Consider the following 23032-nt stretch of genomic DNA (forward strand, 5'->3'; position numbering starts at 1 on the left):
AGCTACTGTAGCCAGTAAACTGAGCAGAGATGAGTTTGGAGCCATGTTAGGAGACCATCCTCTCTGATTACCATTATTTCTGTCCTCCAGCTCAGTCACTATTTTTCTGGTTTACCTTTTTCCAACAGGGTGGACGTAGAAAGAGAACCAAACTATATTTATCTTATGGCCTGGCATGGTAAGGATTTAGCTTATGGGCTGCTATGGTATGGCTTATTGTACGATATTATATAAAGATTGTATTATATGGGCCAGTAGGCAAGCCTTCATTATATGAGCTCGCATGATAAAGATATAGATCTGGATTCAGCAAATGGTACTGAAAACTAGGTGCTGGAAAAAATGAACCCTCAGTGGATGAGTGCCCTTTATAGAACATCTACCAGGGATTAGAGAATGTCATGGGGACAAAGTTTGTACTTGCCTCCGCCCCCATCCTTGCAAGCTCTGGCTCTATCCCCATCCCCACAGGCTCAATCTCTGTCCCCACCCCGTCCCCATGGACTCTGTCCTCATTTGTACAAGCCTCAAACAATTTAAAATCATAAGTAGCAACATTCTAGAGCTCAGTCTGTGATGTCATAATGCCTCATTCCACCAATGACTAAGCTCCGTCCTCATCTGCACAAGTCACAAACACTTTAAAATCATAAGTAGCAACATTCTAGAGCTCAGATTGTGATGTCATAATGCCTCATTCTACCAATGCCTAAGCTCCGTCCTCATCTGCACAAGCCTCAAACACTTTAAAATCATAAGTAGCAACATTCTAGAGCTCAGACTGTGATGTCATAATGCCTCATTCCACCAATGCCTGAGCTCCGTCCTCCTCTGCACAAGCCTCAAACACTTTCAAATCCTGAGTAGCAACATTCTAGAGCTCAGATTCTGATGTCATAATGCATCATTCCACCAATACCTAAGGAGGCAATTTTTTTAACTGTCCATATTGATGCAAAGCCCGTGATTATGTCTTACGTTAGAATTTTTCCCAGTTTACAGAGTGGAATTGCACAAAATTTCTTTAAAAATTATCCCAAGAAAACTATCCACACCCATTTACACCTGCTAACTTGTGCAGACACACTTGTGCGTAGCTGGTTTTAAGAAAGGTTTGGACAATTTCCTGGAGGAAAAGTCCATAGTCTGTTATTGAGAAAGACATGGGGGAAGCCACTGCTTGCCCTGGATTGGTAGCATGGAATGTTGCTACTCTTTGGGATTCTAGAATCTTGCAACACTTTGGGGATTCCGCATGGAATGTTGCTACTCTTTGGGATTCTAGAATCTTGTCACTCTTTGGGGATTCTGAATGGAATGTTGCTACTCTTTGCGGATTCTGATGGAATGTTGCTACTCTTTGGGGTTCCGGAATCTTGCTTACTCTGAGATAATGGAATGTTGCTACTCTTTGGGATTCTAGAATCTTGCTACTCTTTGGGGATTCCGCATGGAATGTTGCTACTATTTGGGATTCTAGAATCTTGCTACTCTTTGGGGATTCCACATGGAATGTTGCTACTATTTGGGGTTCTGGAATCTTGCTTACTCTGAGATAATGGAATATTGCTATTCTTTGGGTTTTGGCCAGGTACTAGAGACCTGGATTGGCCACCATGAGAACGGGCTACTGGGCTTGATGGACCATTGGTCTGACCCACTAAGTCTATTCTTATGTTCTTTTGTTAAACACAAGTCTGTGTGTAACTTCAAGCTACACCCCAACCCCATCCTGGGATTATTATATGTGTAGTGTCAGTACATATGCAAGTTCACCTAGTATGCTGGCCAGGAAATGGAAGAAAGAGAAAAGAGATTGCTATGAGGTGCAGAAGAAAAGAGATATCGGGCTGGAGCAGAGAGAAGGGGATACAGGACAGAGGTTGAAAACGAGATTTAAAAAGGAAGAGGGATGCTGATATTATTTATTTATTTATTTATTTATTTACAGTAAAACCTTGGTTTATGAGCATAATTCATTCTGAAAACATGCTGGTAATCCAAAACACTCATATATCAAAGTGAATTTCCCCATAAGAAATAATGGAAACTCAGACGATTCGTTCCACAACCCAAAAACTTTAATACAAAATACTATATGTACTTGCATTGCAAGACCAGCATCAGAGAGAGAAGAACTATCGACTTGGTTGTGATGTGTGTATACTGTATGTACTTGCATTGCAAGACCTTGCTTGAATATCAAGTTAAAAATTTAAGAAAATGTTTTGCTTGTCTTGCAAAACACTTGCAAACCAAGTTACTTGCAACCCAAGGTTTTACTGAATTTATTTAAAAAATTTATGAATTACTTAAATCTAACCCCCTCTTCTATTAAACTGCGTTAGCGTTTTTTTGCGCAGAGAGCCGCGCTGAATGGCCCGTGCTGCTCCCGATGCTCATAGGAACTCTATGAACATCAGGAGCAGAGCAGGCCATTCAACATGGCTCCCCGCACTTGAAAACTGCTAGCGCAGTTTAATAGAAGAGGCCCTAAGCGATGTACAAAACATTTACATCCACAATTTCAAGCACAAACAAACATTATAAAATGCAGTAAACAAATAAGTCAATCTTCCCCACAAAATTTCCTTAATACAGAATTCTTTAAATCTAAAACAAATAATAACCACAGAGTTAGAGAAAAGCATCCACAAGCAATTGTGTTTTTAACAAGTTCTTGAAAGACATATGATCTTTGCATAATCTCATTATACCTGGAATTGAATTCCAGAGATTCTTGTCGGCAATTGAGAAAATAGATATTCTAGATTTTACATAGTGAATCCCATTTTCTTTTAAACTGATGAGCAACTGACTAGATCTATAACAAACCAACACAGGCAATAAACTCCCATACCAGCTCATCCTGTTTAATTTAGCCAACATAATCAGTCTCCTAGATTGTTATGTAACCTGCTTAGAGCAATATCTGATGGATGTTTAATAAATGTGATAAATAAATTCTGGAATTTGTTGCCAGAGAATGTGCTGAAATCAGTTAGCTTCAACGATCTCACTATCCCGCTGCGGAACCTGGGCTCCCTCCAACTATTCCGAAAACAACTGAAAACCTGGCTTTTCTCTAACATATAACATCTCTTCTCCTGTTTACATTCCCTCTTTTCATATGTTCCTGTAAATCTTTCTCCTCTCTCTTCCTATATTTTTAAGCTTTGTAAACCGTGTCGAGCTCCACTTCCGTGGAGATGATGCGGTATATAAACGTAAGGCTTAGTTTAGTTTAGTTTAGCTTAGCTGGGTTTAAAAAAAGTTTGGATAATTTCCTAAAAGAGCAGTCCATAGGCCATTATTGAGATGGCTTGGGGAAATCCACTGCTTATTCCTTGGCTAAGCAGCATAAAATCTGTTTTACTACTTGAGATCTAACTAGGTGCTTGGGACGGGGGTTGGCCACTATTGGAATCAAGATACTGGGCATGATGGACCTTCGGTCTGTCCTAGTATGGCAAATTTTTTCTTCTTATTTGAGCCAAGTATAGGATAATCAAGCCATTGTGACATCACTGATGACTGTGGCTCTTAGGCATTGGTGGAATGCGGCATTATGACATCACAATCTGAGCTCTGGAATGTTGCTACTCTTTGGTTTTCTGCCAGGTGCTTGGGACGGGGGTTGGCCACTATTGGAATCAAGATACTGGGCATGATGGACCTTCGGTCTGTCCTAGTATGGCAATTTTTTTCTTCTTATTTGAGCCAAGTATAGGATAATCAAGCCATTGTGACATCACTGATGACTGTGGCTCTTAGGCATTGGTGGAATGCGGCATTATGACATCACAATCTGAGCTCTGGAATGTTGCTACTCTTTGGTTTTCTGCCAGGTGCTTGGGACGGGGGTTGGCCACTATTGGAATCAAGATACTGGGCATGATGGACCTTCGGTCTGTCCTAGTATGGCAAATTTTTTCTTCTTATTTGAGCCAAGTATAGGATAATCAAGCCATTGTGACATCACTGATGACTGTGGCTCTTAGGCATTGGTGAAATGAGGCATTATGACATCACAATCTGAGCTCTGGAATGTTGCTACTCTTTGGTTTTCTGCCAGGTGCTTGGGACCTGGGTTGGCCACTGTTGGAAACAGGATACTGGGCTTGATGGACCTTCGGTCTGTCTCAGTATGGCAATTCTTGTGTTCTTATGAACCTTTACAGTCCCAGCACATTTTATAAACATTAGCACAACAGCTGGGTCAATAATTCACTAATTCTATAAAAGCGGCCAAATATGCGCATTGCACATGCACCTAGTTAATTAACAAGCCAATTAACAACAATAATCGGATGCTAGCAATCATTATGGATGTCAATTGGCACCATTAGGGGCTGCATGGGCATCTGGCTGCATGTTATTCTATAAGCCTAGGTGCCCAAATCCCATAGCACGCAATCCATAAGGAGGTGTGGCCATGGGAGGGGCATGGGAGAGTCAGGGGCTTTCTCAAAAGATCTGCACCCAAGTTCTCATGCCCAAAGTTGAGAATGATATGGGGATGGGTGCCCAAGGTGATGGGGACAGAGTCCATGAGGACAGGAACAGAGCCCGCGGGGACAAGGGCAGAGACACTTTGTCCCCGTGTCATTCTTTAAAATCTTGAAACTAGTATCAATATGTAAAAACTTAACACATTTTAGACAATTAAAAACTGAATTCAATGATTCAAAAAAACTGTGAACTACTGTTAAATGTCATCAGTTGTGTCTTGTTGCCATCTGCAATATCCTTCCATCATGTGCCCAGCTGCTCAAGCATCTTACTGTTACTGCAACAGATTCATCCATCGTTGCTGGCATCAAGGAACATTTCTGACATTTAATAGACACTTATTTTCCTGTTCATCTACTACATGGTTCAGGTTCTTTTCTACACCTATGTCTGAAAGACAATCCAATTACCTTCCCAGATGATGTAAGAAAATACGCAACTGAATCTTTGGGAAGGTTGTACCAAAACCAGAAAGAAATGGAAGGCTCTATCTGCGGCTTATAAACAGTTATACAGAATATTGTCCCATTTAGACATTGGTGGAATGAGGCATTATGACATCACAATCTGAGCTCTAGAATGTTGCTACTTATGATTTTAAAGTGTTTGAGGCTTGTGCAGATGAGGATGGAGCTTAGGCATTGGTGGAATGAGGCATTATGACATCACAATCTGAGCTCTAGAATGTTGCTACTTATGATTTTAAAGTGTTTGAGGCTTGTGCAGATGAGGATGGAGCTTAGGCATTGGTGGAATGAGGCATTATGACATCACAATCTGAGCTCTGGAATGTTGCTACTTAGGATTTTAAAGTGTTTGAGGCTTGTGCAGATGAGGACGGAGCTTAGGCATTGGTGGAATGAGGCATTATGACATCACAATCTGAGCTCTGGAATGTTGCTACTTAGGATTTTAAAGTGTTTGACGCTTGTGCAGATGAGGACGGATTATGCTGCTCAGCATGGTAAGGGCTATGTTTCAATAATAAATATATAATATATGTGAATTTAAATGATGAGCTGTAAGGGAGAATGAGTGTACCTAAAATTGACCATTGCAGGCAACATCAATGCCTTTGCCATGGCTGGTGGAGGTAGGGGACGGAGGTGAGGGTAACTTGACATGAGCTGCTTTCTAGGATCTGGCGGTTACTAGTAGGGGACAAGATGCTGGGTTCGTAGGACTTTGGTCTGATCCAGCCTGGTGTTTCTGTAAGACATCATTCCTGAATGATATTCATTAAGGCACAGGATGATGGTCCCTAAACATATGCCCCTAGTGCACTAACATTAAAGAAAACTAGCAATTTGGGCGTACTTAGCACTAGTCCATAATTAGGAATACAGTTTGCTTCGTTTGTAAATTTAAGGGGACATACACAAAGCCAGTGCACAGGCAGGTTCCCGTTTATGTGCATACATTACAGAATACGGTAGCTTAAACGCTAAAGTGCCATATTTAGGAGGCACACATTTACCCTTAAGTTGGCACATCTAATTGTAGGTGCTCAGATGCTAATTTACACTAAAAGGCCAGATACACCTCTGCTCGGTGGCCCTTCCAGTCGCTAGACCAGAAGGAAATCTGAACCGCTGGAAGAGTGCTCAATCCCCCGCTCTCTAATATTTCTCAAAGGCAAGAAATTCAGTAATAACCTCACTTCTCTCTTACTGTATTACAAGTCTCATGAGAACCAGAGAATGAAAGGGAAGCCACAACCCTGGTGCTTATGGATGGTCAACAGGGCAAGCGTCATCGCGCTAGGTATTTCTGGAGTTATACACCGCTCTAGAGCAGAATCATGGCACCACTAAATATTAAATAAATAAATGATAGGATTTTCGCTCTGCACGTTGCATCCAGGTGCCAAACTATGACGCTCAGTTAAAGAATTGCCCCCGCGTGCCAGGGATCTATCATTTTAGCATGCAAATGATGCATACATTTAGGAGCTAACGTTACAGAATGAGAGGGAGGGAGGGCACTTGGGGGAAGAGCTTCCTCAAGAGATGGGCAGGCCGTGCGGTGTATAACTGCAGAAATACCTAGCGCGATGACGCTTGCCCTATTGACCATCCATAAGCACCAGGGTTGTGGCTTCCCTTTCATTCTCTGGTTCTCATGAGACTTGTAATCCCTAGAAAATCACACCGACCTCATTGTCAAGAAAGGCCTTTCAGCACTCTGGAAACTCCGTACCATAAAGAAATACTTCGATGACACTGCATTTCGACTATTAGTTCAATCCTCTATCCTCAGCATACTGGATTATTGCAATATCATTTACCTAAGCTCCACAAAGAAAATCACCAGAAGACTAAAACTGATTCAAAACACAGCTGTCCGCCTCATTTTCGGCCTGAACAAATGGGAACACATCACCCCCTTCTACCACCAACTGCACTGGCTACCCTTCGAATCCCGAGTCCTCTTCAAGTTCGCCTGCATCTGTTACAAGACAGTATTTGGTCTCTCACCAAAATACCTCTCCCCACATTTCAATATGTATTGCACCAACAAGAAATCCCGCAGAATCCAGTTGTTTACCTTCCCCTCCATAAAATCATGCCAGCTCAAAAGATTCATCGACAAAACCTTTGCCTTCCAGGCGGCCAAGCTGAACCCTTGGCTAGCCCAAATGATGCTAGAGGCCCCGACCTACCTAGACTTCAGAAAACTTCTCAAAACACACCTCTTCCGCGAACAAGACCCTTAGTCCTTACTCCCCGCATACACTCCAAACCCCCCCACCCCCACCTCCCTCTCCCCCCCCCTCTTCTGGTTTCCCACTCCCTCCATTTTATCCTCTAACCCAACTACGACAAACCTGTGCCTCCTTCCGCGCTACCTGCAATTCCGATAAAATTTTTGTAAATCCGGGTTCAGACCGGATCCTAATGTAACGAATGTAAACCACCTAGAACTCTTTGGGTATGGCGGGATATAAGAACCTAATAATAATAATAATAATAATAATAATACAGTAAGAGAGAAGTGAGGTTATTACTGAATTTCTTGCCTTTGAGAAATATTAGAGAGTGGGGGATTGAGCACTCTTCCAGCAGTTCAGATTTCCTTCTGGTCTAGCGACTAGTTTTAGGATCTCTGGAAGGGCCACCGAGCAGAGGTGTACCTGGCCTTTTAATGTTTCCAAGGGTACTTTGCATGCGCTATTTGCCAATCCTGTTTGTCTTGTTTATTTTATGTTTTTGGAAGGCTGGTCCCTCTCTTGTTGTTTCTAGTTCAGCTGATCTCAAGAGGATGGACCATGAAAGACGTGGCGCCGCTTCACATCGACACCACGCAGCCGTGGCTTACAAACCAGTCAGTAGAAAACTGCAGTCTGTTTTGTTCCAGGTAAGTGCATTTTCTCAACAGGCATCGGGAGATCCACAACCAAGCAGTTCAGGGCCACTTAGAGGAGGACCGTGAATTAGTTATGGATTAATACTTAGGGCCTCTTCTCTCAAACTGCGCTAGCAGTTTTTAGCGCAGAGAGCCGCGTTGAATGGCCCGCGCTGCTCCCGACGCACACAGGAGCTCTATGAGCATTGGGAGCAGCTCAGGCCGTTCAGCGCGGCTCCCTGCGCTAAGAACTACTAGCGCAGTTTGATAGAAGAGGCCCTTGCTATGTTGTAATTCCTGGGCAAACTGGCCTGGCATCTTAATTTGTGTTACTACTATCCCTGCCAGGCCACAACATTACATAATCTTGGAACTGGAAATGCGCAGAGCTCCGTAGTCCTTCTGCGCTAAACCAAAAAAATGATGGAAGCAAAGTGCTAGAATGGCTGTTCTGAAAATACAGTACCGTATTTGCCGGCGTATAGGACGACCCCCCAACTTTTAGTTAAAAAATAGAGTTTTGTGTTGTACTCGCCGTATAAGACGACCCCTTCTTCCGCACACCTTCTCTACCGCCCCGGGTGCAGCACAGCCGGCCAGGTTCCCTTACTTTTGTGGCACTTCCCCGACCAACCGACAACAGCCCCGGTCCGACAAACCTCCCTGCCCTTAACCGCGAATCTAAATTACCTTCTTACAGCTGCTGTAAGAAGGTATTTAGATTCGCGGCTACAGGGCAGGGAGGATTGTCGGACCCGGGCTGTTATCGGTCGGTCGGGGAAGTGCCACAAAAGTAAGGGAACCTGGCCGGCTGTGCTGCAACCGGGGCGGGGCGGCCGCCCCTCTCTCTTGGTAGCCACTCGAACCGCGAGGCTACTCTCCTTCTCCTTACCTGCCATGCCTGCAGCACAGAGCCGAACGGAAGTCTTCCCGACGTCAGCGCTGACGTCGGAGGGAGGGAGGGCTTTGTTTAAGCTTTGTTTAAGCCCTCCCTCCCCTCCGACGTCAGCGCTGACGTCGGGAAGACTTCCGTTCGGCTCTGTGCTGCAAGCAGAGAAGGTAGGGAGAAGAAGAGCCGCGCGACTGAGTACATCCAGCCCCGCAAGTAAGGGCATGTAAACTGTACCCGGCGTATAAGACGACCCCCGACTTTGGGGAGGATTTTAAGGTACTGAAAAGTCGTCTTATACGCCGGCAAATACGGTATATTAAATAGGCACATACAGTATTTAGAACAGACATGGGCAACTCTGGTCCTCGAGGACCGGAATCCAATCGGGTTTTTAGGATTTCCCCAATGAATATGCATTTCATACATACAAAAAGAGCTATATTTCATAAAAATACATTTACTTTATTAAATCACAATTCATCTATAATTCTAGATGAATTATAGACACAATATTCACACTGCCGCCAACCAAAAACGTCAAACGAAGAAAACTGTATGACAACCTACTGGCCACCAGAGCAGCGAAACTGGACCGACAACTCACCAATCTGCTGACTTCGACCACAGACTACAAAACCTTCAAAAAAGAAACAAAAACCCTACTCTTCAAAAAATACATAAAACCAATATAACACGACCCAACAGGTTCCTTAGCAGATTAGAAAATGTTCAAACTATTCCTAAAGAACTTCTTAATATCATAACAATTCTTATGTAATCTGCCTTGAACCGCAAGGTAAAGGCGGAATAGAAATCACTAATGTAATGTAATTATCAATATTACACTATACCAATTATACTTAAAATTCAAATAAACATAATTCATCCACTCAATTAATTCAAACCAATTGAAGCTTTCCCAATCTTTCCTACAACTTCCATTATAAGAGTTCATTCATTATGAGCACTATGAACGCTGTCCATTGGTCTACATCATAGTACCAATGTTCATCTAAAATGTTTTTCTTTCATTGGATTCTCAATTCTTCTCCATATACTATCTTCTGCAAAAATAGTTGATCAAATAAACCCAACACAGTTCTGTGTTTTGCTTTCCAGCGTCATCAGGGGCGTTAGGTTGTTACCAGCTTCAGACTTTCACAAATTCTACAATATAAAACATTATCCAATAGTATCCATCCAAAAACTATATCTAGCATACTAATACACTAGAATTATTATACTGGATATAAAACTCATACCTGTTCATTCATCATACATTATCTAATGACAACACACCAGTGTGAAAACTCCAACCAGAACCCATTCATGGCAATACCTCAATGAAGACCAGAAACATCATAACTATCTTTAACCACTTTTTTACAGCTGAACTTAATTATAGTAAATGCCATTCTACTTCCTTGTTTAAACCATAGGGCTCAACTGTTCCCCAGGAGAATATCATTCTCTGTTCTTTTCGTAACATGCATGAGATCTATTTGCATGCACTGCTTTCAATGCATATTCATTGGGGAAATCCTGAAAACCCAACTGGATTCCGACCCTCGAGGACCAGAGTTGCTCATGTCTGATTTAGAATCACTATAACTCCTGGAATCTCTAGGGCAGGGGTGTCAAAGTCCCTCCTCGAGGACTGCAATCCAGTCGGGCTTTCAGGGTTTCCCCAATGAATATGCATGAGATGTATTTGCATGCACTGCTTTCATTGTATGCTAATAGATTTCATGCATATTCATTGGGGAAATCCTGAAAACCCGACTGGATTGCGGCCCTCGAGGAGGGACTTTGACACCCCTGCTCTAGGGTATGGGTGAGGCTGGGAGAGAGATGAGAGAGTACAGTTATGTAATTTGTAATTTTCTGTTTATGTGGCTGATCTCTGGGTTGAAAAAGTTTGATCATATCACACCTTTATTGCGTGAATTACATTGGCTGCCAATTGAGGCATGTGTGATGGTTACGTTCAGCTGTATATGCTTTAAAGTGATAGCTGGTCTTATTTACCTGGATACCTTGTGGATTCCTTTACTTTTGTTAATGTCAAACGTTCAAGATGGTTAGATACTTGTTTTTTTTTTTCCGTCCGTCAAAGGATGTAAATTTAAGAAATATCACTGTTGTCATTTAGCTTACCAAGCAGCTTTCTGGGATAAAGACAAATTCCCTGATTTTGAATGCTACTACGTAACAGTTTAGGAAACATCTAAAAACATGATTTCTGGACAATTAATATGTTCCTCTTGATTGCCTTATTCTTTTGTAAACCACATGGATACTCACGGTTATGCGGTATAGAAGCATGTTTTTATGTTATGTTATATAATTTGGTTACTGAATTTGAGACTAATGGATAAATAAACATATTTTAAAAATCACCAAAACTCTAGATACTGACATTTTCCATGTATACTTGCCCACCCATGACTTAGAAGCTCTTAACTGAAAGAGGATGAAAATGACTGTTAATAGAGGAATCATCTCTCTGGCCTGCCCACCTCATTATTGCTTTAACGCATGACTTTATAAAGCATCCAAACAGGGATCATGGAGTCCTGTTTCTCAATAGGACAATTAGGAAAAAGAATTCTAGGATACTTAGCTACAGCACTTAAAAAAAAAAAAAAACTCCGGATGACCAGGAAGGTTCTGGCATTCTCAGAATCATCTGGCATTTTTCTTATAAAATACGTCTAAAACCTTTTTTTAACAATTCTCTGCATACAGGGAAGCAGGTATGCAGCTCAGCGTAATATTAATGTTGTTTGTATTACAGGTGTATCATTCTCATTCACAAGTCCCAGGATTTCTGTTATAAGGTAGGAACTCCATTCTTCCCCTCCTCCTCTGCTTTCCCGCTCTTCCTTCACCCACATTATTTCCAATGGATTTCCTCTCCAATATGACCCTTCAATCTGCCCGTCACACATCTCCCTCTAAGACAGTGGTCTCAAACTCACGGTCCACATGCGGCCCGCCAGGTACTATTTTGAGGCCCTCGGTCTGTTTATCATAATCACAAAAGTAAAATAAAACAGTTTCTTGATCATATGACTCTTTAGCTATAAATGACAATATTATTATTAAGACTTAGCCAAAAGGAAAGATTTATAAATTATAAAGAGTTTTACCTCATGCAAAATTGTCATTTCTTTAATAAGACAATAACTATTTTTTTCTGAGGCCCTCCAAGTACCGACAAATCCAAAATGTGGCCCTGCAAGGGCTTTGAGTTGGAGACCACTGCTCTACGAGGAAAAGCATCGCTCTTCAGTTAGAAAGCTAAGGGCTCCTTTAACTAAGCTGCGTTAGTGTTTTTTGCACACGCATTTTTAGCGCGCGCTAAACCCACGCTATGCAGCTAGAACTAATGCCAGCTCAATGCTGGCGTTAGCGTCTAGCGCGTGCGGCCATATAGCTTGCGCTGTTCCGCATGTTAATGCCCTAATGCGGGGTAGTAAAAGGAGCCCTAAGTCAGAAGTGTGTTTTTGTTGATTAAAATTTGGTATTCCGCTCACCTTACAATAGATCTAAGCAGTTACAATGTATCATAATAAATTAACCCCTATTTTTACAAAGCCGCATTAGGCTTTTTTTCTTACTGCCGTCCATGGTGACATTAGCTCGGACGCTCATAGAATTACTAGTAGTGTCGGCGCTAATACTGCCACGGTCGGTGATAAAAAAAAAGCCTTTGTAAAAAGGGGGGGAGGGGGTTGTAAGAAAAGAAACTCCTTAAAATTCATAGTAAAGACCTAGAATCGACTCGCTCAATAAAAATATGCAAGACCATCGAAATGTGTACTGAAGGGAATATTGCTTCGGCCGAGTTCACGATCCACCCTCAATAAATAAGCCTCTCGTGGGTAATGGCGACGCAAGCAGCAAAACCTAACCACTCCATCTCCAACCTGTTGACGGCAACGGGCGACTTCAAAACTTTTCGAAAAGAAATCAAAACCCTACATTTCAAAAAAATTTATCCAGATATCTTAACCCAACCCTTCCCCCTCCTCCTAGATAAATTCTCCCCCAAAGCCTCCACTTAAATAATCTCTTCCTCCCCAAAACACCAACCAAGTATTCAGATCCCTGAAATGTAACGTAATCTTATTTGTGCTCTAACTGTAATCTATTTGTTATATCACACAGTAACGTAGTGTCAATTTAATATCCAATTTGCAAGTTCTTCCGGAATTAATCCAGGTACCTCTCCTCCCTTGTAACCAAAAACAAAACCAAACCCCAAAACTGTTGTAATTTCACTGGAAATGTCCAGTTAGCTCTTTTGTAATCCGCCTTGAACTGCAAGGTATAGGCGGAATAGAAGTCCCTAATGTAATGTAATGTCACTGTTGAGCATTTGTTGGAAGAAGTAACCCCCTCTTTTACAAAGGTGCACTAAGCTTTTTAGCGTGCGCTAACGCGTGCATGTTATCCTATGGATGCGTTAGCGGTTAGCGCATGCGATGATTTAGCACACCTTTGTAATAAAGGGGGTAAGTCTTAAGAAAAGATTTTAAAGCTCTTCAAATTGGCTTCCAATCGCAGCTGTTTTGGAATTTGGTTCCATAAATAAGGAGCAAACTAACATAAACCTTTGGTTCTTGTAAACTCCCATTTACCTCTTCTTAGCGAATGAACTGTCATTCTGTTGTCTTAGCTACATAGAAACATAGAAATAGACGGCAGATAAGGGCCCACGGCCCATCTAGTCTGCCCACCTTAATGTCCCTCCCCTACCTTTGCCCTGTGAATAGATCCCATGTGCCGATCCCATTTGGCCTTAAAACCAGGCACGCTGCTGGCCTCAATCACCTGTAGTGGAAGACTATTCCAGCGATCAACCACTCTTTCAGTGAAAAAGAATTTCCTGGTGTCACCTCGTAGTTTCCCGCCCCTGATTTTCAACGGATGCCCTCTTGTTGTCGTGGGACCCTTGAAAAAGAAGATATCTTCCTCCGCCTCGATGCGGTGACCATAGCTAAGGTGATGTAGACATGGCATTGAGGGAGGTCTTGAAGTGGCCAAATGAATGGATTATGCAGTTGTGGCTGCAGGTACAGATGAGATGATGGGTGAACTGATGGATGAATGAAAAGGGGATGGGTAACGAAAGGACTGATTAATGATGCTAGAACAGAGGGGGACGGACAGGGACAATAGATGACAAGGATGGAGGCAAAAGTTGATAAATAAACCGATGAAATGATGAGAATGGATTGCATGTCGGTAACGAATGCTAAGGTGGATGGCGGATGGCGGCACAGATGATGAGATGAACTGAGGAAAGACGGATAACAAGTTAAATAAATGGAAGAACAGATGAGACGATGAGGCTCATTTTCAAAGCACTTAGACACACATGCTGCATAGTATAATGTGTTTTATTTTGTCATGTCCTTATTGTACATTATGTTATCTCTGTCTTGTCTCGACCTTATTGTGAATGTACCTTGTAACCCGTTCTGGGCTCCTCTGGGAGGACAGGCTAAATGAATGAGAAAATTAACTGAACACATAGTATAATTACTTTTGCAGGACTTTAACAGTTTTCTGTTCATGCAAAAATGAAATAAAAGTACATAGACTAAACACCGCGCTCCGATAAAGCTGCTCAGACAAATGCGTGCAGGACGTCAGCGTACTGGATTAAAAGTTAACTTTAAAGCGCTCTGAGGGGTTTTTTTGGGGGGGAACTCCTCCCACTTTATTTAGAAGTGTTGCCGCTGCTTTTGGGGGATGGGTGGGGGCCCCCCCTTACAGAGGAAACTGTGATTTTCCCCTCTTTTTTAGGGACAAATTACAGTTTCCTCTCTAAATGGGGGGGGCCTTCCCCCCACCTCCAACAGCAGCGGCAACACCTCTAAGTAAAGTGGGAGGAGTTCCCCCCCAAAAAAACCCTCAGAGCGCTTTAAAGTTAACTTTTAGTCCGGCGCGCCGACGCCCTGCGCGCATTTTTCCGAGCAGCTTTGTCGGCACGCAATTGTCCCCGCACGCTTTTGACTCGTCACCGAAATAAAACATTGATGGATAGGAGTGGAAGTAAAGATAAGTAAGAAGACAGACTTAAAGGCAAGGCAGATGGAAGTGTGTGACTGCTGGAAGACCACATCTAGATTCGCCGTCTTCAGGATGGAAGTGGGATGTTGCAGCCCAGAGCCCTTACTGCACACTTCTTCTCGCTTCCCTTTCAGTTTATGGAAAATAAAACCGAGACCTTGGATGAGAAAATTGCCTTCTTTGTGTATTTGCTGCTGGTGTTTGCCTGTTGCACAGTGAGTCACTTTCAGGGCCTCAGGATTCTAAATAGCTTTCATGACCATTAGAATGCGATTGTCCAGTATTTACAGCTGCTCGAGTGGTGCTTCCTTCCACGTTGTCTCTGACAATCCCATCCAACGGCTATAAAGACCATTTGCGTAACACAACGGTTAGACCAGATGCCACTTAAGCCTGTTGGAGTTAGGGGCATTCTATGTGATTAAGCTCCCATAATCATTTCGTTTCCTGTACAGAAAATGCAGTTTTGATTCCCAGACTTGTCAAGCAGGTCAGGGCTGGGAATATTGGGGAGGCAATGTTCAGGGCCCCTGAGCGGAAAGGGTTTTTAGCTAGCACACTTCAGGCCAGACCGTGCTCCTAACCCAGATTCTGCACTGAACCATGTTCCATTCCTCTCAGCCCACTGCCATTGCTGCATCCCGATATAGGGTACAAGCGGGAAACACCCAGATGGTTTGTGGATCTCCAGCCCCAGGTGCACAGGGGTATTGGAAGCAATCAAATGGGCACTTAGGTCTCCCTATTCAGACTTCAGTATTACATACAAAATATGAACACATTTAGGTGTCCAGCAAACCCCCCCCCCAACTCGCTCCAGTAATATACTGTACCTCTTCCATCATTCACAGCTAAAGCCCCATTTGTTCATTCTCAGCCATGATGAAATATTTATTCTCCTAGGACAAGCAGGATGAGTCAGCCACATATGGGTGTTGTCCCAACAGCTCCCAATTTGCGGGTAAGCTCTCCAATAGCTCAGAGAGATTTTTTTTTTTTTCTCTGAGCACGTGCAGTGCCTGGGCCCCACTGGGCATGCCTGAGCCCTACCCATTTCCCCCTGCTTCCCCCTAATCCCCAGTCTTTAGTTTCCGCCCGTTCCCAACATTACTTTTCCTTTCAAAGAAACCCCTTGAATTTCATATCCCCCCCCCCCTTTTGCCCCTGTTCTTTCTGTGCAAGGACACAGGATTGGCTCCAAAACTTGTCTCCTCTTGGTTTCTGTAGTTACTTTACACTGGTTCCTTGTCAGCTTCTAGTGTAGATAATGACATGGGGCCAAATTTTTCCCTGTCCCTGTGGGAACTCATTTTCCTGTCCTGTCGTTGCACCATTCCTTCAAGTTCCATCCTCATCTGTTCGAGGTTTGAGGTTAAGGCAGAGCTTACAGGAAGGGGGGGCAGGGACAGGGAGTGAACTATTTTGTACTTTACAGAGATACAAGGATGGATGAGTCTTATTCTTCCCCATATTGGGGGAGGGGAGCACACTAAGTATAATTAGGTGGATTAGAGCCCGATTGCTATGGGAATTGTGTTGATGACTTCACAGTTCTAGCTGAAAACCTTTGGGATAGGAGACTGGATCAGATATCAGTTCATAAGGAAAAAATGGTGGCTGTGTAGGGGAGTCTTTTGCTTCTGGATTTCCTTTTTTAATGTTCTCTCCTTTTCCTGCTACCCTGCCAGCTGCTGTACTGCCGCGTGAAACTCTGGTGCCGGCAGCATGACGCTAATCCCAAGCTGAAGCTGGAGAATGATGGATTTGCCAGAAGAAACATCCGGAGTGTTTATAAATCGGTTCGACTCATTCAGCTGGTCTTCCTCGTGTGCTGGGCACCAGGTCAGGAGAATTCAGGGTCACATGGAGTGTGCAACAGGGAACTCGGAACAGACTGAATTACCGTCTAATCCAGTGGTCTCAAACTCAAACCCTTTGCAGGGCTACATTTTGCATTTGTAGGTACTTGGAGGGCCTCAGAAAAAAATAGTTAATGTCTTATTAAAGAAATGTCAATTTTGCATGAGGAAAAACGCTTTATAGTTTATAAATCTTTCCTTTTGGTTAAGTCTTAATAATAATATTATCATTTATAGCTAAAGAGACATATAATCAAGAAACTGTTTTATTTTACTTTTGTGATTATGATAAACATACCGAGGGCCTCAAAATAGTACTTGGCGGGCCGCGAGTTTGAGACCACTGATCTAATCCACAAGTGAAATGCACCAATATATCAACTCTATAACACAGTGTCAGGTCAAAAGCGCGCCGGGACAAAGGCGCGCCCAGACAATTGAGCGCAGTTTTTAGGGCTCTGATGGGGGTGTGTGGGGGGGAACCCCCCCACACTTTACTTAATAGACATCGTGCCGCGTTGTGGGGGGTTTGGGGGGTTGTAACCCCCCCATTTTACTGAAAACTTCACTTTTTCCCTGTTTTTAGGGAAAAAGTTAAGTTTACAGTAAAATGTGGAGGGTTACAACCCCCCAAACCCCCCATAATGCCGGTGCAATGTCTATTAAGTAAAGTGGGGGGTTCCCCCCATGCCCCCCCCCCGTCGGAGCCCTAAAAACAGTAATTTAGAGCGGCGCGCGCCTCCGCGCTGCGCTCAATTGTCCGGGCGCACCTTTGTCTTTCGCGCCATTGTCTATGAACCCTATAACACAAGCACAGCCCCACTCAATTTTATATAACACCTTCCATATAAATCAGCGTCTCTCAAACTTTTTTTTAGCTCCGGCCTACTAAACAGAGAAAATGTTTTTCAGGACACATTATAAATTGCAAACCCAACAACAAATTAACCCCCTCGCCCCCTTTTTACAAAACTGTACAAGAGGTTTTTAGCTCTGTGCTGCTCCAATGTTCATATGACCTTCGGAGCAGCACAGAACATTCAGCACAGCAGCTGGCGCTAAAAACGTCTTGCGTAACAACAGTGAAACTAAAGAAGATAGAATGGAATTGCTAATCAATGCAATGGCTGTGCTTGTTTTTGAGTGCCAATTAACTCAAAATGTGGCTTGATAGTCAGCAAGCAAACACGCCTTTCATCATCTACTATCTTCAGTCGTTCTCTTGTTTTCAATTTAATTGTGGTCAGAGCTGGAAATCCAGGTTTGCAAAGATAAGAAGATACAAACGGTAACAAATCGTTGATTGCTTTGTTGCTGAAGTTAAAATAACTTCTGAACAAAAAATATGAGGGTCAGTTCATAAATAATGTACACTATTTTTTTTATTTATATTTTATTTTTTTCAAGTATTTCTTTACAATCCATCAATATAATCTTCCTGCTTTGCAATGACCGAGTCACAACGTCTGGGAAGCTTCATTATCCCATCCAAGACACCGTTTTTGTTTAGTTGCTGAATGGCTTGGGTAACGGCGGAAGAAAGCTCTTCCAGAGATGCAAAACGATGTCCACGCATAGGTTGTTTCAACTTTGAAAAAAGGGCAAAGTCGGGTGGACTCATGTCTGGACTAGAGAATGACATAGTGGTTGTTATCCACGGCTAGCCGTGGGCAACCCACCGAAATGGTGACCAAAAAAAAAGGTCACCCCGAGATCGGGGACAAGGCCATTCACCACCCCATGGAGCGGTGAATGGTGAGCACGCGCGGTGAACAAGCGTGCAGTCCGGGGGCCCCCTCTCTCCCGCCGGCAGTGCATCTCCATCCCTCCCTCCCCACCTTACCTTCTCTTGTGCCAAAACTGTACCTTCTCCTCTCCATTCCCCCACCCCGAGCACCCTTCGTGGTCCAGCAGCTCCCTGCCGCCGGCCAGCCGTGCATATCCCTCCCTCCCCTTCCTTTACCTTCTCTTGTGGCGAAACTAGCGATTTCTATAAGGCTATGCACTGTGTTACAGCCGGAGCCTTGAAGTCACGTCGCATTGCCTGCTGGAAAAGTCTCCTCTGATGCAACTTCCTGTTTCCGGTTGCATCGGAGACTTTTCCAGCAGGCAACGCGGTTTTTCAAGATTCGTGGGGGTTCCTGGAACAGAACCCCCGCGAATATCGGGGGAGTACTGTATCTGACTGGCAAGTGCACTTATCTGTTTACAAGTTAGATCTGATTAGGGTTACCAGATTTTACTTTAGTAAAATCCAGACCGTTAGCCCTGCTCCCAGGCACACCCAAACTCACTCCATTACACCCCAGTCCCACCCCCAATTCCACCCTAGCCCCAGCTCCCGCTATTGTCGGGCAGGAGGGCATCTGACATGATTTTGAGGAAGCTTTTCAAAACCTAGACAAAGTGCCGGGTTTTGAAAAGCAGTCCGGATCCCTAGACAAGTCCTCAAAAAGGAGGACATGTCCTGGACAATCCAGACCTCTGGTAACCCTAGATCTGATATGAAAACTTTGCAGCAGCCTGGAATATCACAGATCATCAAGTTCTCTTTTGGTCTTTTTTTTCCCTAGCTTTTCTGCTAAGCATTCTTTCTTTCACAAGCGTGACACCCAGCTCGGTATATGGGCTTTTCATTATTCAGGTAAGCCATTCTCTTCCATTAAGTTACTTTAACAATCAGAATTTCAATCATAAGCAGTTAGAACAGTGTTCTTCAACCACCGGTCCACGGACCAGTGCCGGTCCACAGAAATTTCCTGCCGGTCCACAGGGCCAGCACTTGCATCAGGCCCAAAACAGTGTTCTTCAACCGCCGGTCCATGGTGCAATCGATGCAGCGTTATCTTCGAAAGAAGCCATATATCCTTTCAAATGTTCTTAATAATGAAGATAAAATACAGCACTAATCTCAGAGTCGCAAACCAAGGAGAAAAGGAGGGCCTATACGGGTATCAGACAGCCCAACAAACAAACTATGTTTGTGGGAAAATTCCTCATTTACCCAACGGTGCCTCCACCTCCTATTTAATGCGATTTTTATCAAAAAAAATTTTTTTATTTTTATTCAATCTTACTTTAAGTTTACTTGTTTCCTTATTGCTTTTGTTAATTATGCATCTCTGCAATGTCCATTAAGAAAAGAACTTTACTTAGCTTTCAGCGTAGCATAGTAATCAATCCCCAAAACGCCAACGCGTTTCGATAATCTTTATCAAGACGGTCAGGGGAGCTGAAAAGACAAGCATAAACATAACGGGCATTAAAGAACCAAAGTTACCCTAAATTTCTTATATAAATAATTTCTCAATACTTACATTTCAATTAAACGAACGTCACATACCAACCACCGGCATAAGAAGCACGCCGGGGTCGGCCGACTCAGAGATTTAAATAACCCGCCCTTAGGACGTCATATCCGGGGAACCACCCTGTCAATCCCAGAACTTTAAATTTTATTTTATTTTAATTTTAAAGGGACCATCGCCTAAACCAAAAACCTAACAATCGGCTTGAGCTAACCAGTCAGTCGTTTCGTTTAACCCATTAGGTGTCATGGAGTTCAATGTGAACATCCACCGGAGTTCACTACGGTTCAGCCTCCGGACACTGTCCGGACACTGTCCGGAGGCTGAACCGTAGTGAACTCCGGTGGATGTTCACATTGAACTCCATGACACCTAATGGGTTAAACGAAACGACTGACTGGTTAGCTCAAGCCGATTGTTAGGTTTTTGGTTTAGGCGATGGTCCCTTTAAAATTAAAATAAAATAAAATTTAAAGTTCTGGGATTGACAGGGTGGTTCCCCGGATATGACGTCCTAAGGGCGGGTTATTTAAATCTCTGAGTCGGCCGACCCCGGCGTGCTTCTTATGCCGGTGGTTGGTATGTGACGTTCGTTTAATTGAAATGTAAGTATTGAGAAATTATTTATATAAGAAATTTAGGGTAACTTTGGTTCTTTAATGCCCGTTATGTTTATGCTTGTCTTTTCAGCTCCCCTGACCGTCTTGATAAAGATTATCGAAACGCGTTGGCGTTTTGGGGATTGATTACTATGCTACGCTGAAAGCTAAGTAAAGTTCTTTTCTTAATGGACATTGCAGAGATGCATAATTAACAAAAGCAATAAGGAAACAAGTAAACTTAAAGTAAGATTGAATAAAAATAAAAAAATTTTTTTTGATAAAAATCGCATTAAATAGGAGGTGGAGGCACCGTTGGGTAAATGAGGAATTTTCCCACAAACATAGTTTGTTTGTTGGGCTGTCTGATACCTGTATAGGCCCTCCTTTTCTCCTTGGTTTGCGACTCTGAGATTAGTGCTGCGTTATCTTCGAGCCAGCTCCCTCTTCCTAACTGATTCAGTGCACAAAGCCACGGGCAGAGGCTCCTACGGGCATCCTGCGCCTGAACCGGAAGCCTTCTCTCTGACGTTGCAACGTCAGAGGGAAGGCTTCCAGATGAGGCACGGGATGTGCAAGGTGCAATTAGTACTATTATGGGGGTGGGGTCTGGGGTGGAGATTGGGTAGAGATGGGCGGGGTCTGGCCCACGACTTAGCCCCGTGTTCTTCAACCGCCGGTCCACAGAATAATTCTTTTATTTCTGCCGGTCCATAGGTGTAAAAAGGTTGAAAAACACTGAGTTAGAACACCAGGCTGACAATGATTCAAATCTCACTGCAACTCGTTGTGATGTTGGGCAAGTCACCTAACCCTCTATTTGTACATATAAACCCTTCCAGAAGTTGGTCATAGAAGCTTGACTGCTTGCTTGTAAGACATTGCGCCTTATCAAAGTCAGATTTTATTTATTCTTCATTAATAAAGCTTAATACCATGATAAAGCTTAAGCCCCCTCTTACCATCCCCTCCCTAACCCCAGATCCTACTTTTCCCTCTCTTGGAAACCTTCTCTGATCTAACGTTGTAACCCTTCTTCCATAACTCTTTTTGTAATCCGCTTTGATCCGAAAGGTAATGGCGGAATAGAAATCTGTAATGTAATGTAATTTCTCTCCTGTTCGATGTAGGTGAGTCTACAAGCTGTATGCTAAACTGTACTGTACTGTACTGTACTGTGGTGACCCAGTTTGAGGTTTTTGAAGGGACGAGTGGAAAATCAAATTTAAAAAAAATGGAAATTCTAAATTTAATCCAACACCCTGCCCTTCCCAAGCTGTGCCACTATAAAATAACCACCAAATCGACAGGCCGATGTTCAGAACCTTACACCGGCACTAGATGCAATTAGTCTATAAGCTGGGGTTTTTTTTTTACATGTTTTATTTTTTTTCAAGTAGTTCTTTACAATCCTGCAATGACCGAGTCACAACGTCTGGGAAGCTTCATTATTCCATCCAGACTAGTGCCGGTGCTAGTTTGCGCACATGTTCAAAGGGCATGAGCGCAGGGAGCAGCATGGGTACTGAAAATCAACGCAAACTGCGTAAACACTGTCAAAGGAGCTACTTAACCATTCCCTCCTAATGCTCTGAAATAGCTCCCTTTAAAAAAAAAAACAAACCCCAGAAAACTCTGCCATACCGCAGGAAACTTAATACCAGCTTAGGCATTTGTCTGACCTTTAGCAAGTGGAATTGGGCACTCTCCAGCTCGCCGTGTGCCTCCAGCCGGGATCTGCGCTGCTCCCTGCTCCTCTCCTTGCGGCAATCCACCTCCTGCAATCCCTACTCATTCTGTGTGGCTGCAGCCGGTGCCAGGTTCCGCACTGTTCCCTGCCCTTCTCTTGCAGTGATCCTCTGTCTCCTGTAATTCCCATATCAAGAAACCCCAGGCAACCTTAGATACTTTTACACTTTAAACTCGCTTTAGGACCTCAGCGGTGCAGACTGTGTGTACATTTCATTCACAGTTTCATTAGCACCAAGGTCTGCATCGGTCTATTTTTTAGTAATTTTCCATATATAATTTATAATTTTATAGCTCTATATTTATCTGATTTTAATACTCATCTCATAAAGCATAGCAGGGGTTCTTCATTCCCAACATAGGCTATGTTTCGCCCAAAGGGCTTTATCAAGGTGTTTCCCCCTTTGTTATGCCGGTTCCATGAATGCTGAAGAAACAGATTGTATAGCATTCATGGAACCGGCATAAGAAAGGGGGAAACACCTTGATAAAGCCCTTTGGGAGAAACATAGCCTATGTTGGGAATGAAGGACCTCTGCTATGCTTTATGAGATGACTATTAAAATCAGATGTATGTTCTTATAGGTCATGGCCTGAAGCTGAGAGGGGACACGGCCAGGACAAATGTCAGAAAGTTCTGCTTCACACAGCGAGTGGTGAACGCCTGGAACTCTCTCCCGAAAG

The 23032-nt window shown here is 43.3% G+C and overlaps 1 protein-coding gene across 3 annotated transcripts in view; it reads left to right on the top strand.

The window, feature by feature from the left end:
- The window catches only part of LOC117366575 (transmembrane protein 116-like), a 61798-nt gene that overhangs the window by 33503 nt on the left and 5263 nt on the right, over positions 1-23032 (top strand). For 2 of the 3 annotated variants that reach the window (XM_033958075.1, XM_033958073.1), the window contains 6 exons: positions 129-178; positions 7729-7869; positions 11547-11589; positions 14968-15048; positions 16522-16675; positions 19266-19336. In XM_033958075.1, the coding sequence (XP_033813966.1) occupies positions 129-178; positions 7729-7869; positions 11547-11589; positions 14968-15048; positions 16522-16675; positions 19266-19336 (540 nt within the window). The remainder of the gene's footprint in view (positions 1-128; positions 179-7728; positions 7870-11546; positions 11590-14967; positions 15049-16521; positions 16676-19265; positions 19337-23032) is intronic. The other variant, XM_033958074.1, reaches the window with a different exon arrangement.

Source organism: Geotrypetes seraphini, chromosome 9 (genome assembly GCF_902459505.1).
Source record: "Geotrypetes seraphini chromosome 9, aGeoSer1.1, whole genome shotgun sequence".
In the NCBI taxonomy this organism is placed as follows: Eukaryota; Metazoa; Chordata; class Amphibia; order Gymnophiona; family Dermophiidae; genus Geotrypetes; species Geotrypetes seraphini.